At 43.1% G+C, this 16819-nt stretch overlaps 1 protein-coding gene across 1 annotated transcript in view; it reads left to right on the plus strand.

Moving 5' to 3' along the window:
• Positions 1-16819, plus strand: part of mark4a (MAP/microtubule affinity-regulating kinase 4a) — a 95416-nt gene that overhangs the window by 20873 nt on the left and 57724 nt on the right. Inside the window, exon 2 of the mRNA XM_034178924.1 lies at positions 16604-16801. Within this exon, the coding sequence (XP_034034815.1) occupies positions 16604-16801 (198 nt within the window). The remainder of the gene's footprint in view (positions 1-16603; positions 16802-16819) is intronic.

Raw genomic sequence — 16819 nt, forward strand, 5'->3', positions numbered from 1 at the left:
TGCCTCTGTGTCATAAACAAACCGCAACACGTCAACTTTCCAACCACATCGTCACTCTTTCTTTGCATTTTCACTTTGTTTGCATGCAATTTGCCCAAAAACCCATTGAAAATGCTGTGGTTTTTTTCCCTCCGGAAGTAGAGAAATTACATCATATGTGTCATATTTTACCCATTTAGCGCCCTCCCTCAAACAAGACTGCAGTTGACAAAACACGCACTCTAACTGCCATGCGGTGCATGCTGGTCTATTTGGATTGTAATTAAAATGCTCCCTAGCCAGCCGCTACTGCGTAGTAAGTAAAGTGTGATGCTTTGTACCCAGTGGTAGATAGGTCAAACACTTCCGTCTACTGGATGGCAGTGTGAATGACGCCCAATTATATCACATGGTTGTTGCTGAATCACAACTTAACAAACATAGTAGAGAAGCTTGAATCTTCGACTGGACTGGGTTGCTTGATGCAAGGACGTTTCGCTTCAAATCGCAGAAGCTTCCTCAGCTAAAATTCTTTCTCTGGTGGTCTGACTTCTGTGTTGACTCTTGTAGAGAAGAATAATCAAGAAGTCACAAAAGCTGGAGTTTTAAACCTAACCAGACCCCTCCTACCGAGAGGCAGACTGCTATAGGCCAGTGACTAAACAATAGCTCTAATTAGCACCTATTGTGCTCTAGTTAGCACCCTCCTAATGACAGGGCATCTGTCCCTCCTAATGATGGGACGGACCCTCCCCTAATGGCTCCCTTGACGACTCTGCTGATGACGTGAATGACTCATTACCATGAACAAAAGACTGAAACTGCTTTGACCTGAGTACCCCATTGTAAACAGGGGATAAAGCTTGTCTCAGACCCCCTCCCCACTTAAGGCTGGGTTTCAAACGTTTCACAAAGAATGCCTCCTTGACCCCTCTCTCAACCCATTTCTTCTCTCTGGCTAATATTTTAACTTCCTTGTCCTCAAACGTGTGGTTAGTGTCTTTAAGGTGGAGATGAACTGCAGACTGAGGTCCAATGGCGCCCTCTCTGCGGTGCTGGTATAGCCTTTTGTGTAAAGGTTGCTTAGTCTCACCTATGTAGTGTTCGTTACAGTTTTCCTGACATCTGACAGAATACACTACATTGCTCTGTTTGTAACTAGGGATCCTGTCCTTAGGGTGAACTAATTTCTGTCTCAAGGTGTTAACCGATTTAAAGTAAAATGGGATTTTGTGCTGTCTGAAGATCCTCTGTAGTTTTTCCCCTACTCATGCTAAATAAGGGAGAGACACTCCTCTTCTTCTTGTCTCTGTCTCCTGTCTATCTGGTCTCTTTGTTCTCTGGGACTTCTGCACTTTGTCCAGGGACCATCGTGGGTACCCACATACTGTGAGGGCTTTCCGGACAAGTTGTTGTTCTTTAGCCCTTCCCTCTGCAGTTGTGTGCACCTGTAGGGCTCTGTGTTGAAGCGTCCTGATCACCCCGAGCTTGTGTTCAAGGGGGTGGTGTGAGCCAAAGAGCAGATATTGGTCAGTGTGAGTTGGTTTTCTGTAAACCCCTGTCTGGAGCTGCCTGTTCTCTCTAATCGTAACATCACAGTCCAAGAAGGTTAAATGGTTGTTTCTGGCATCGTCACGTGTGAACTTGATATTGGCATCCACCGAGTTGATGTGTTCTGTAAAGTCCTCGACCTCCTGTTGCTTGATTTTAACCCATGTGTCATCAACATATCTGAACCAGTGACTGGGAGAGATGCCCGTGAAAGACGTCAAGGCTGTCTTCTCCACTTGCTCCATGTACAGATTGGCCACAATGGGGGATACCGGGGAACCCATCGCACAACCATGAATCTGCCTGTAGTCCACAATCTGTTCAGTTTTGCAAATGTCTTTTTTTAACAAATGAAAAAAAGACATATTTTACAAATACACACTTATTTGTAAAAAGCAACACACACGTTAATGTGTGTGTTGGTTTTTACATATAATGAATCAACTAATCAGTTTACCCGTAATGCATTTTGCCATCTGTGTGTGTTATTGTTAAAAACTTCAGAATTAGTACATTATTTTAAAAGTAAAAGATATGTGTTATATTTTCACTTTGTACAAATGACAGAATTGACATTAATGTAGTTAAACTGTCCGGATTAATTTGGTTTATAAATCGAAACCAGAAGTCAAACCTGCTTTCCTTTTGAGGACTTCGGCCTCACGGCTAGACTGCTGCAAATGGAAATGTCTTTTGATTTTTGTCATCATCTAACTGTGCCTGCTTCTCACCCCCTTCCCAGACTTCCACCTTTCACTCACACAGTCCCACCAACCACTGAGGGATGCAGAGGGGCTCACCCCCAGCCGAGCGCATGTCAGTGCACCGCTTAGAAATCGGTTTTCTCACGCTTGACTTTACACAGTGACTGGAAGCGATGGACTTGCATAACGACATTTTCTTTGTGGATTTACAGTATGGGGTTCTGAGCAAAGCAGTGGTCAATGTGGCACCTTTCCTGAGCTCATAATTATGATGTCTTTTTGTTTTTAATCCGGTGAATGCAATGTGCTTCAGTGATTTAATACTTGGTACAAAACCTAAATTTTCACCCCAGTGATGTTCCCACATCAAAACGTCACTGTTGGTATGGTGTTTTTGGGGTGTTGTGCAGTGCCATTTGACCTCCAAACATGGCGTGTATCCAAACATGGCATCCGAAGAGTTCAGTTTTGGCCTCATCTGACCACACTACATTCTCCCAGTATTTCACAGGCTTGTCTAAATGTTGTGCAGCAAGCTTTATAAAAGCCTCAACATGCTTTTTTCTTCACCAGTGGCGTCTTGCATGGTGAGTCCAACAGTGGTTTTTTTGGTTTCTTTGTATATATGGATTACTTGGGTTCTTACCGACAAAATTTCATGTCAACAGATATATTTACTGAGAAAAATGGTGACGTGTTCAATACTTATTTTACGTGCTCTGTGTGTGTGTGTGTGTGTGTGTATATGATAACCACTGCCGCATGCGGGGCGGAAATTGTAATGGTTGAGCATATTGGCACAAACCAACAATAGTAATGTACCTGTTCACAAATGAAATACAAATAGAAACAATCTTTTTTCCTTTAACTGACCATACAGGAGAGATTAAAAAAAAGTATTACATGTCACTGTCCACCTATTTGGTGAAAACTGACGGTCATGGGGAGTGGCGTTTGGTTCCAATTTTCTTTGCCTCCAGGGTACTGACATCAATGCCACTCAAAACCTTGCAGCAGGTGTTGGTGCTGTTGTTCATTCTTCGTTAGCATCTGATTGTAATCCTGAATAAGTGCAACTCCTCGCTCAGCAAAATCACCGACAGCAGCAGTGTTATCCAGGACCTGCTGTGACGACTGAAATGATGGGTCATCCTCCCACTCTGAGGGCTGCTTTCATGAGGAATTCCATGTTGATGTTGAATGCCTCAACAATACGACCTGAGGCAGACGTAACAAAATCTGCCACTGATGAGCTAATGTATCCAGTCCATAATGATGGCGTCAGATTGGGGCCAAAATGGGTCTCACATAAAGCATCCATTCGGGCTTATTATATTATTTCACGCGCATAGATATTAGCTGCACACACATAAATTATTGTTGCACGCACGCACTCAGTGGGAACTGCTCCTCGAGCGAGGGGGAAGAGGTGCTGCGAGTGAGGAGGAATATGTGACCAGCGCTAGAGTGCCTTGATTGGAGAGTGGCGTCAGCTCAGAACATGGCGCCATTTGGGTCTAACTGCGCTGAACTACTGAATGGACCTTTTGTGTTTTCAGCATTTTTTTAAAATCATTTAACCACATAAAGAAACACAGCCAGGTACAGGTGCAATCAAAATAAGAATAAAAATAGTTAAGCTATCAAATTGACATAAATTTACAATTTATGAAGATTTATTTAATGAATTTAAGGGGTGGTGGCCAAGTGGTTAATGCGCTTGGTTTGAATGAATGAATGAAAACTGTTTATTTCAAACATTTGATACAACAACAAATACAAGATAGATCAGTGAAAACAACAACAAAAAAGTTGCTACTGTGTACCCAACATGTCTGAAAAGGGGTAGGGTGAAGCATCAGCTTATTTATCCCTACCCCTTCTTCCCCACAACCAGTAATACCCTTTGCCACATATACACATACATTCCTACACACCTAAACCGATAATATATATATACACAAACATAAATATACACCTACACATACCTACTTACATACAAAATACTATATATTTACAAGCTGAAGCAAAAAACAAAAACACCCTAACCCTCATTACCCTTCCTCCTCCCTATACCTAGGAAAAAACATATTTTTGTACCGCTGTTTGAACTGGTTCATGCTTGGACATTGCTTGAGCCCCACTCCCAATCTGTTCCACATCCTCACCCCACAGACAGAAATACAGAAACCTTTTAATGTTGTTCGTGCCCACTGATGCTTTAAATTAAATTTCCCCCTCAGACTGTAATCCCCTGATCTGTTAAAAAACATATTTTTAACATTTGCTGGAAGTAAATTGTTTATTGCTTTATACACGATTTGTACTGTTTGCAAATGAACCAAGTCTGTGAATTTTAAGAATTTAGATTGTAAAAATAGTGGATTTGTATGATCTCTATAGCCAGTATTATGAATGATTCTTATAGCTCTTTTCTGCATTACTGATAGTGATTGTGTTGTACCTTTATAAGTATTACCCCATACCTCTGCACAGTACTGTAAATATGGTAAAACCAGTGAGCAGTAAAGAATGCGGAGTGAGTTGTGGTCCAGAATATGTTTCGCTTTGTTTAGAACTGAAATGCTTCTTGACAGTTTACTTTGTATATGTTTTATATGAGTCTTCCAGTTTATCTTATCATCTATTATCACCCCCCAGAAACTTATTTTCATGTACCCTTTCAATATCTACCCCCTCGACTTGTAACTGAACCTGTATGTCTGTATTACAATAGCCAAATAACATGTATTTTGTTTTACTTAAGTTTAATGATGATTTGTTTCTGTCAAACCATATTTTCAATTTTCCCATTTCTATACTGATCCTCCTCAGTAACTCCTGCAAATCCCCCCCTGAACAAAAAATGCTTGTGTCATCTGCAAATAATACTAATTTTAATATTTTGGAAACATTGACAATATCATTTATATAAATTAGAAACAGTTTTGGACCCAATACTGACCCCTGTGGGACGCCACAAGCATTGTCCAAGCATGATGATGTATATTCCCCCAACTTCACAAACTGTTTTCTGTTACTTAAGTAGCTTCTCACCCAGTGCAACACCAACCCCCTAATCCCATACTGTTCAAGTTTATTGATTAATATGTCATGATTGATTGTATCAAAAGCCTTTTTTAGGTCTATAAATATTCCAACTGAATGTAATTTGTGGTCTATGGCATTTGTAATCTCCTCAACTGATTCTACTAATGCAAGTGATGTTGAACTATGTGCTCTGAATCCATATTGACTATCAGTAAGTAATTTATATTTATTTATGAATTTGTCTAATCTATTATTGAATAACTTTTCTAATAATTTGGAAAATTGTGGAAGCAAAGAAACAGGTCTATAATTTGTGAAGTGGTGTCTATCCCCAGTCTTATACAGCGGCACAACCTTAGCTATTTTCATTTGATTGGGAAATTTACCGGTTTGAAATGATAAGTTACAGATGTATGTTAATGGTTCTGCAATCCATTCAATGACCTGTTTTACCACCACCATATCAATTTCATTTAAATCGGTAGATGTTTTATATTTACAATTATTCACAATGTCTATAATTTCTTTTCCATCCACTGCTGTGAGGAACATTGAACAGAGATTTCTTTCTATGAGATTATTATCCCAATCCTCAGGTTGGGAATCGGGAATTTTTTCTGCCAAGCTTGGTCCAATATTTACAAAAAAATTATTAAAACCGTTGACTACCTCATCCTTATTTTCCTTCTTAACATTATTATCAGTGAAATACTGAGGGTAACTCTGTTTTTTATTACCATTTTTGATAATGCTATTTAATATATCCCATATTCCTTTAATATTGTTTTTGTTATTATATAATATGTTACTATAATATTCCTTCCTACATACCCATATAATATTAGTTAATCTATTTTTGTATTTCTTATATCTATTTTCTGCCTCTTTAGTTTTATGAATTCTCTATACAGTGTATTTTTCTTATTACATGCATTTCGTAACCCTTTCGTCATCCATGGTCGATCTTTTTTGTTTTCTGTAGTCTTGTTTAATTGGACAATTTTTATCATATAATGATGTAAATATTTGTAAAAAAGTTTCATATGCACTATCAACATCACTTTCACTGTATACCTTTTCCCAGTTTTGCTCCTGTAAATCCTTCTTTAGTGTGTTCATGTTTTCCTCTGTCCGCACTCGCCTGTATTTTATTTTCTCCTCTGGCTGATTCCGCCGATGGTTTCTATTATAAACGATGAAAACTGGTAGATGATCACTAATGTCATTGATTAATAATCCACTCAGTGTTATTCTCAATATCATTGCTGAATATATTATCAATTAAGGTAGCACTATGGGATGTAATTCTGCTTGGCCTGGTGATTTTTGGATATAAACTCATACTGTACATTATATTGATAAATTCATCTGTTATTTTATGCTTATTTGGATTGAGCAGATCAATATTTAAGTCACCACAAATGAACACAGTTTTTTGATTAGTTTTTGAGAACATTTTTCCCATACAGTCAGTGAATGTTTCAATACTAGATCCTGGTACTCTATATATACAGCTGACTAATACATATTTGCTTTTTTCTTCACATATTTCAATAGTTATACATTCTAATAAGTTATCAATCACAGTTGTCATATTGTCTACTATTTTATAATCCATGTTCTTATCCACATACACAGCCACTCCTCCTCCACTCTTATTCTTTCTGTTTACACAATTAAATTCATATCCATCCAGTTCAAAATCCATTCCTTTATCTTCATTGATCCATGTTTCTGATATAGCAATTATGTTAAATATTTTTTTAAACTGACTTAAATATTCTTTAATGTTGTTAAAGTTTGCATATAGACTTCTGCTGTTGAAATGGATTATTGATAAATTGTTATCCATTTTAATGATCCGATTAAACTGTTCATCTGTATAATAGCAACAACTGTCATTGATATTTGAGAAGAAATTATTGTCCAGGTCTATATCGTGCTCCAAGTCCAGTACATTGTGGTCTGTATATTTAAATGTTCTCAGTTCTACTTTTCCATGATCAGCAATCCTTTGAGTTATATCCTTCTTGTCTCCAGATGTAGATGATGTAGTAGATGAATAGGTTCCTCTGGTCTGTGTCATGGTGGTGTGATGTGTTTGTGTCCTCATACCTTATTGGTCGTATTTGTCCAGATCCTCGATGTTCCTGATTACCATAACCTTCGCTTGTTCTGGTGTTCCATTCAATTTGATAAATGTTTTGCAGTTGGATGTCCATGTCTGTTGAATTTTTCCCTGCTTTTTTAAGAAACGAGCTTTCCTGACGATGTCTGCGTTTCTTTTGGTCAGATGTTCATTGATGAATACATTTGTTCCTTTGAGTTTCCGTCCCTGTTTTAACAATGCCATTTTATGTTTTCTGTTGACAAACCTCATTATAACTGCTCGCTTGTCTCCATCCTCTCTCCTGGGCAGGGGGTGGCACGCTTCAATGTTATTACAGTCCATTTGAATACCTTTAGATTGCAGGAAGTCAGCCACCTGTTGTTCCACTGAGCTGGCCTCCTGCTCGCTGGCCTCCCCTCCGCTGTCTTCTGACACCGCCCGTGCGTAGGATCGAGGTTTAATATGAATTCCTGTAATAATAACGTCGTTCATCCTTGTGTACTGTTCCAACTCCGCAACACGGTTCTCCAGGTACACCAGACACCGGTCTTTCTCTGCATTCTGGATCCGGAGAGCCTTCACTTCTTCCACCAGCTCCATAATGGATTTCTGCTGCATTTTAACAACAGAGATTTCCTCAGACAAAAAGTCCAGGGACTTCTTGATATCGTCTCCCTCCTCCGCCATCAGTGCCTTCTTTGGACCCATGGTCAGATAACTCCACGCTGGCGCCTCGGGCTTCAGGTGGAGCCATGCTGGTGGATGTGCGCTGACGCCTCGGGCCTCGGTGAAGCCGCGCCGGTGGAACTGCGCTGACGCCACGGGCTTCAGGTGGAGCCGCGCCGGTGGATGTGCGCTGACGCCTCGGGCTTCAGGTGGAGCCGCGCCGGTGGAACTGTGCTGACGCCTCGGGCTTCAGGTGGAGCCGCGCCGGTGGAACTGCGCTGGCGCCTCGGGCTTCAGGTGGAGCCACGCCGGTGGAAAACAATCCTGCTGTGGATCAGCGAACTTCACACTAATAATGTGATTATTAACTGTCAGATGACAATGTAAAACCTCTTAATCATTCTAAGTCGATTGTAAGCAGAAACAAGGCAGTTTAAGCGCAAACGGGGCGATAATCTCTTAATTGCTGCTAGCGCTCAGTCATCTTTCAGTTCAGAAGGTTCCAGGTTCAAATCCCACCCCTGCCACATTTCTCCATGTAATGTGGAGTTGCGTCAGGAAGGGCATCCGGCGTAAAACTTGTGCCAATTCAACATGCAGATCCACCTTGGATTTGCTGTGGCGACCCCAAGTGCAAACAAGGGAGCAGCCGAAGGGACTTACTATTTAATGAATTTATAGCCTGATTTATGTAGCTGCTGCTCTTTAACTCCGTGTCATGCAGTGACGTGCGTGACAGTTTTAAAGTTCCCCCGCTGGATTATGCTTTTATTATGGATTAATTTGACCCTCAACAAGCTTTTCTTTCTACAGTTATCACCTCCACATCAAGCTGAACATTTTCCTCTTTTACCGACTGATGTGAATTTTTCTGATCCATGTATCAGTGTCCGCGCTATAAAAACTTATAATATGATGGCAGACGAAGGACTAAAAGCAGAAAAGTGTCAAATCACAGCCTCTTGTGTTTGATTTAACAGGTGCATGTCCGGCTGTGGGCCTGAGTCTGAACACCTTTTGAAAAAATAAACGGTCGGACTTTTAATCACAGAAATGATTCCTCTCTCACTTTCCACAAATCGGCGAGTGTCAGTGCTGAACTTTAATTTGTACCTCTGCACGTCCAGACTGCTCTGAGGTTTTAATGGAAGTACATTGCGATTGGACGGGAAGTTTTATTCGATGTGAGCGAAAAATCGGTTGTACAAGGTCTATCAATAAAGTATAGGTCCTTTTAATTTTTTTCAAAAACTATATGGATTTCATTCATATGTTTTTACGTCAGACATGCTTGAACCCTCGTGCGCATGTGTGAGTTTTTCCACGCCTGTCGGTGACGTCATTCGCCTGTGAGCACTCCTTGTGGGAGGAGTCGTCCAGCCCCTCATCGGAATTCCTTTGTCTGAGAAGTTGCTGAGACTGGCGCTTTGTTTGATCAAAATTTTTTCTAAACCTGTGAGACACATCGAAGTGGACACGGTTCGAAAAATTAAGCTGGTTTTCCATGAAAATTTTAACGGCTGATGAGAGATTTTGAGGTGATACTGTCGCTTTAAGGACTTCCCACGGAGCGAGACGTCTTGCAGCGCTCTCAGGCGCCGTCGTCAACCTGTTTCAAGCTGAAAACCTCCACATTTCAGGCTCTATTGATCCAGGACATCGTGAGAGAACAGAGAAGTTTCAGAAGAAGTCGGTTTCAGCATTTTATCTGGATATTCCACTGTTAAAGGAGATTTTTTTAATGCAAGACGTGCGGACGGATTGCAGCGTCGGCTCGCAGCCGCTGCAACGCTCCGCCACAGGAAAAACACCTCTGTTGGAAGCCTTAAGGACAAGTTGGAACATGTCCAGCTGTTAAACAATTTCTCATACACTCACTCCACTGAAAGCCATCAAAAGCCGCCTGGATTTTACAAATGGTTATCAACACGGAGGTGTTTTTCCTGTGCCGCCGCACCGCGCCGGCTGTGTCCTGACGCGCGGACCCGTCCGCACGTCTTTCATTAAAAAAATCTCCTTTAACAGTGGAATATCCGGATAAAATGCTGAAACCGACTTCTTCTGAAACTTCTCTGTTCTCTCACGACGTCCTGGATCAATAGAGCCTGAAATGTGGAGGTTTTCAGCTTGAAACAGGCTGACGACGGCGCCTGAGAGCGCTGCACGACGTCTCGCTCCGTGGGAAGTCCTTAAAGCGACAGTATCACCTCAAAATCTCTTATCAGCCGTTAAAATGTTCACCGAAAACCAGCTTAATTTTTCGAACCGTGTCCACTTCGATGTGTCTCACAGGTTTAGAAAAAATTTTGATCAAACAAAGCGCCAGTCTCTCAGCAACTTCTCAGACAAAGGAATTCCGACGAGGGGCTGGACGACTCCTCCCACAAGGAGTGCTCACAGGCGAATGACGTCACCGACAGGCGTGGAAAAAGTCACGCATGCGCACAAGGGTTCAAGCATGTCTGACGTAAAAACATATGAATGAAATCCATATAGTTTTTGAAAAAATAAAAAGGACCTATACTTTATTGACAGCCCTTGTACAAAATTCGTTATATACAGTGTTTGTTAAATGGAAAACAGTACAAAAACTTTGGGACATTTTTGTTCAGTGACTGCGGATATCTGATTTATACAACGACGGTTTAGTTGAGTTTTACTGTACATGGGACTGAACAATAAATTTACCTCGTCAAGCTTAGATGATGATGTCAGCTTCCGTCCCACACGGATGACTTTATTTTCCCAAATTTTTCTTCTGTTCGGATTTGAAGGTCATCTTGAAGCCCTTGCTGTGACCATTTTCAGTGATTAAATAAATAAAATAGCTGGATTTACATGCAGACACATGACCGATTTTTTTTTTCAACTCGTCATGTCACCACTCTCTCGAATAAAGGCACCCTTACCAGCCCCCCCGAAGTTGATTTCTGCTCACACTCGGTGGATTTCTGCACTCTCGCTTGAAACTTGCACTGTGGAGAAGGAACCAGGGAGGGGGTCGGTACTAGTGCTGCTGTGTTTGGTCGTTTCTGAAGAGAGATGTTTGATTGACAGCCGTTCTCTGGCACGGAAGTCTGCTGAAACAAAGGAGATGCCATTGCCTCCTCCAGGGAGGCGGTGGCGTAATGGTTTGCACGTGATTTAAGAGGTTTTACTTTGCCATTTGATGGTTAATAATCACATTATTCCCTTTGATCAATTTGTGTGTAGACAGTCAGATTCAGACACGCCAGGATTCATTAATCTCAGGCAATTTTTAGGACTTTCTGTAATTTATTGTGAAATACTACTGAGTTTATGTAGAAATGATTGTTGTACAGAAGCGTCAGAGATCCGTCGCTGAGATAGATGATGACTGGAGAGCAGTTTTAAGCAGAAACGAGGCTTCCAAGTCAGAGGAGGGCAGTCAGTCAAACCTCGCTCTTCAGAAATGACCAGTCACAACCGAGCTAGTACCTACCCTGGTTCCCTCTCCCATAGTGACAAAATCCTCCCCCAATTTTCAAGCGAGAGTGTAGAAATACACAGCGTGAAAGCAGAAATCAACTTCAAGACCGCGGGGTGGGCGCTGGTCACATATTCCTCCTGACTTGCAGCACCTTTATCCTCACGCGAGGAGCAGTTTCCACTGAGTTCGCACGCGCAGTTAAGCCCAGGTTACGCATAGACAGTTTTGTCCGCGGGTAGTACGTAGACCGAAGTTCGCGGTAGTTCCAGCTGTTTTTGCGGTGGAAAGGGGCGGAGCATTTCGCCGACATTTTGAGCGCCGTACTAGCCACAAATACGCGGATGAAATGCCACTAAATCCGCCGAATAAAGCGGAGTTTTGACGCCATAGCATCCGGCACACGTCAGGCAATGGGGGTTAATACTCAGTTCTATCCTTTACAACTGCAGGTTAAGATGTGCGTGAGAACGGCGGTGTTCTGCTGCCACCGATAATGCCCTGTGTACCGCTGGATTTATCCAGGCAAATCCTGCGTTACTCCAGGAACTTTTGCTTATAGGCGCCGCCCCCAGAGTATAATAGGCTGAAGCAGCTGTCAGTGCAGGGGGAGGGAGTGACAGGGAGCTCATCTCTCAGCCTTTTCTTTATTCTCCTTTTTCCCCTCCTCAACGTGTTGCTCGTCTGCATCACAGGACTACCCTATGCTTCTGAACCAGACCTCTTGGTAAGTCCTTGCCACTGCCAATTTTATTTTAGGAGGTATACTGGAGCTTCTCTGCAAAAATATCTGGAGCTGGCCGTGAGTGAGAGACCTGCATGCAGCGCGCTAGTGTTTTTATACTGACCACCGCCTGTTGGCCGTTTGGAACGCCGTTAACTGGGAGGTGGCATTTAGAACAGCGTACTGTCCGCTAGCGCCGCCGTTTTGTGTGCCTCTGTCGCCGGTTAAAACGCCTTTGAGGACGCCGATGTGGGCTCTATCGTCGTTTTACACGCCGTTGGTTAGGGATACAACGTCGGCCGCCAATTACGGCGGTGTAAACTGCGGGACTACAGGAAGGGGCGGGATGACACGGCGATTAAAAAGTATCAAACGCCATTGTTCGCGTTGTCTCTGTCGTCAGGCCACTTCTCCGGGAGCGCTCCCAGAATTATTCGACATGTTGAATAATTTTTTCGATGATTCCCAGTGAAGCCGGAACCAAACCACGCCCCCGTGCGCTGGCGTTAACTACGGCATGTGATCCCTAAAATGGCCCGGAGGGGGCAAAATCTCTGCCGGGACGCTTCCAGGAGAGTTTACCGTCTATGTGTAAACGCATGTCTACGCATGTGAAATAATATTATACGCCCGAACACGTTTTATGCGAGACTCGCTTTGGCACCGACCGATGTGACACCATACATAACTCAAAATGTTACTTGCACATCACAAAAAACAGGATCCGGGCGGCAGTGGTTAATATTTTTCAGATCTCTTGAAATTTCACACAATTTCTTTTTTCCCATAAAGGAACCAAAAAATGAAGAAGCACCTTAAAAAAGTGCTCAAAAAAAATTAAAGGAACACTTTGAAAACACATCAGATCTTAGGTTTTTTTGGGGGGGGTCATCTTTCCTGATATGGACTGGGTAATATTTTAGGAATGAAATGATGCCACATCAGTTGATGAAATTGAAAATTGTCAACCTACAGAGGCTGAAATCGAAGACACCCCAAAAATTAAAGAAAAAATGATGCGGCAGGCTTGTCTATTTTGCCTAAATTTCATTGCAGCAAGTCAAAATGGGACTCAGTGGTTTGTTCAGCTCCCATGTACTTGTATGACTGCCTGAGAACGTCGGGCATGATCCTAAAGAGGCGACGGACATTGTCCCGGGGATCTCCTTCCAGATCTGGACCAGGGCATCATTTAGCTCCTGCACAGTCTGAGGTGCACCCTGGCAGCGTTGGATGGACCAAAACAATAATGTCCCAGGTGTTCTATTGGGTTTAGGTCAGGTGAGCGTGGGGGCCAGTCAATGGCATCAATTTGTTCACCCTCCAGGAACTGCCTGCATACTCTCACCACATGATGCCAGGCACTGTCATGCACCAGGAGGAACCCAGGACCCACTGCACCAGTGTAGGGTCTGACAGCGGGTCCAAGGATTTCATCCCAATACCTAGTAGTTGTCAGGGTACAGTTGTCTAGCCTGTAGAGGTCTGTGTGTCCTTCCAGGGATTTTTCTTCCCAGACAGTCACTGACCAACCACCAAACCGGCCACACTGAATGATGTTGCAGGCAGCATAATGTACTCCAAGGCGTCTCCAGACCCTTTCACATCTGACACACGTGCTCAGGTTGACCGTGCTCTCATCTGTGAAAAGCACAGGGCACCAGTGGTGGACCTGCCAATTCTGGTGGGTTAAGGACCTTCTAAGGCCCTGTCCAGCTCTCCTAGAGAAAATGCCTGTCTCCTGGAATCTCCTCCGTGCTCTAGAGACTGTGCTGGGAGACACAGCAAACCTTCTGGCAATGACATTTACAGTGGGGTAAAAAAGTATTTAGTCAATCAATCAATCAATCAATCAATTTCTTTATATAGCGCCAAATCACAACAAACAGTTGCCCCAAGGCGCTCCACACTGTAAGGCAAGGCCATACAATAATTATGTAAAACCCCAACGGTCAAAACGACCCCCTGTGAGCAAGCACTTGGCTACAGTGGGAAGGAAAAACTCCCTTTTAACAGGAAGAAACCTCCAGCAGAACCAGGCTCAGGGAGGGGCAGTCTTCTGCTGGGACTGGTTGGGGCTGAGGGAGAGAACCAGGAAAAAGACATGCTGTGGAGGGGAGCAGAGATCGATCACTAATGATTAAATGCAGAGTGGTGCATACAGAGCAAAAAGAGAAAGAAACAGTGCATCATGGGAACCCCCCAGCAGTCTACGTCTATAGCAGCATAACTAAGGGATGGTTCAGGGTCACCTGATCCAGCCCTAACTATAAGCTTTAGCAAAAAGGAAAGTTTTAAGCCTAATCTTAAAAGTAGAGAGGGTGTCTGTCTCCCTGATCTGAATTGGGAGCTGGTTCCACAGGAGAGGAGCCTGACAGCTGAAGGCTCTGCCTCCCATTCTACTCTTACAAACCCTAGGAACTACAAGTAAGCCTGCAGTCTGAGAGCGAAGCGCTCTATTGGGGTGATATGGTCAGTCCCTGATTGTGCAAGTTCTCCTACTTAAAAAGATGACAGAGGTCTGTAATTTTCATCATTGATACACTTCACCTATGAGAGACAAAATGAGAAAAAAAATTCCAGGAAATCACATTGTAGGATTTTTAAAGAATTTATTTGTAAATTATGGTGGAAAATAAGTATTTGGTCAATAACAAAAGTTCAACTCAATACTTTGTAACATAATCCTTGTTGGCAATGACAGAGGTCAAACGTTTCCTGTAAGTCTTCACCATGTTTGCACACACTGTAGCTGGTATTTTGGCCCATTCCTCCATGCAGATCTCCTCTGGAGCAGTGATGTTTTGGGGCTGTCGCTGGGCAACATGGACTTTCAACTCCCTCCACAAATTTTCTATGGGGTTGAGGTCTGGAGACTGGCTCGGCCACTCCAGGCCCTTGAAATGCTTTTTACGGAGCCACTCCTTCGTTGCCCGAGCGGTGTGTTTGGGATCATTGTCATGCTGGAAGACCCAGCCACGTTGTATCTTCAATGCTCTCACTGATGGAAGGAGGTTTTGACTTAAAATCTCATGATGCGTGGCCCCGTTCATTATTCCCTTAACACGGATCAGTCGTCCTGTCCCCTTTGCAGAAAAACAGCCCCAAAGCATGATGTTTCCACCCCCATGCTTCACAGTAGATATGGTGTTCTTGGAATGCAACTCAGCATTCTTCTTCCTCCAAACACGACGAGTTGAGTTTTTACTAAAAAGTTCTATTTTGGTTTCATCTGACCACGTGATATCTCCCAATCCTCTTCTGGATCATCCATATGCTCTCTGGCAAACGTCAGCCAGGCCTGGACATGTACTGGCTTAAGCAGGGGGACACACCTGGCACTGCAGGATTTGAGTCCCTCTCTGCGTAGTGTGTAGTCTTTGTTACTTTGGTCCCAGCTCTCTGCAGGTCATTCATCAGGTCCCTCCGTGTAGTTCTGGGATTTTTGTTCACCGTTCTCATGATCGTTTTGACCCCACGGGATGAAATGTTGCGTGGAGCCCCAGATCGAGGGAGATTATTAATGGTCTTGTATGTCCTCCATTTTCGTACAATTGCCCCCACAGTTGATTTTTTCACAAAAACCTGCTTGACTATTGTAGATTCACACTTCCCAGCCTGGTGCAGCTCTACAATTTTCTTCCTGGTGTGCTTTGACAGCTCTTTGGTCTCGGCCATGGTTGAGTTTGGAGTCTGACTGTTTGAGGCTTGCTTGTTATTGACCAAATACTTATTTTCCACCATAATTTTTTACAAATAAATTCTTTATAAATCCTAGTGTGTACCAGTGATGAAAATTACAGACCTCTCTCATCTTTCAAAGTAGGAGAACTTGCACAATCAGGGACTGACTAAATACTTTTTTACCCCACTGTATTGATGTGCCATCCTGGAGGAGTTGGATTACTTGTGCAACATCTGTAGGGTCCAAGTATGGCACCATACTGCCAGTAGTGACACTGACCCTCGTCAAATTCAAAAATAATGAAAAAAACAATCAGAAAAGATGAGGAGAGTAAAATTGTTAATGACCTCCACCTGTAAAAGCCTTCCTGTTTTGGGTGTTGTCTCATTGTTGCCCGTCTAGTGCACCTGATGTTAATTTCGTTAACACCAAAGCAGCTGAACCTGATGAACAACCCCCTCTGCTACTGACATAACGGACCAGATCAATATCCCAAAGTTGAATTGATTTGATGCTGTACTCTAATTAAAAAGTGTTTCTGTGTGTGTGTGTGTATGTGTGTGTGTGTGTGTGTGTGAGAGCCCTGGAGGTTCTTGGCAGGATGCTGCTGTTTCTGTTCGTAACGTTGGTTCAGTGAGTGACACACTCTCTCTCCTCTTTAACCCCGCCCACTTATTTTTTCCAGCATGTGTCACTGGCGGCTAGCCGCGCGGACAAGGCCACCAGCCAGTCAAGCCGCTCGCTAGGCGCACGATGCAGGAACTCTATTGCTTCCTGCTCTGACGAACAGCCACACATTGGCAACTACCGTCTGCTCAAGACTATCGGCAAGGGAAATTTTGCCAAGGTCAAGCTGGCTCGCCACATCCTGACGGGCAAAGAGGTGAGACACCAGAGGTAT

This window comes from Thalassophryne amazonica, chromosome 9, assembly GCF_902500255.1.
Source record: "Thalassophryne amazonica chromosome 9, fThaAma1.1, whole genome shotgun sequence".
Lineage (NCBI taxonomy): Eukaryota > Metazoa > Chordata > Actinopteri > Batrachoidiformes > Batrachoididae > Thalassophryne > Thalassophryne amazonica.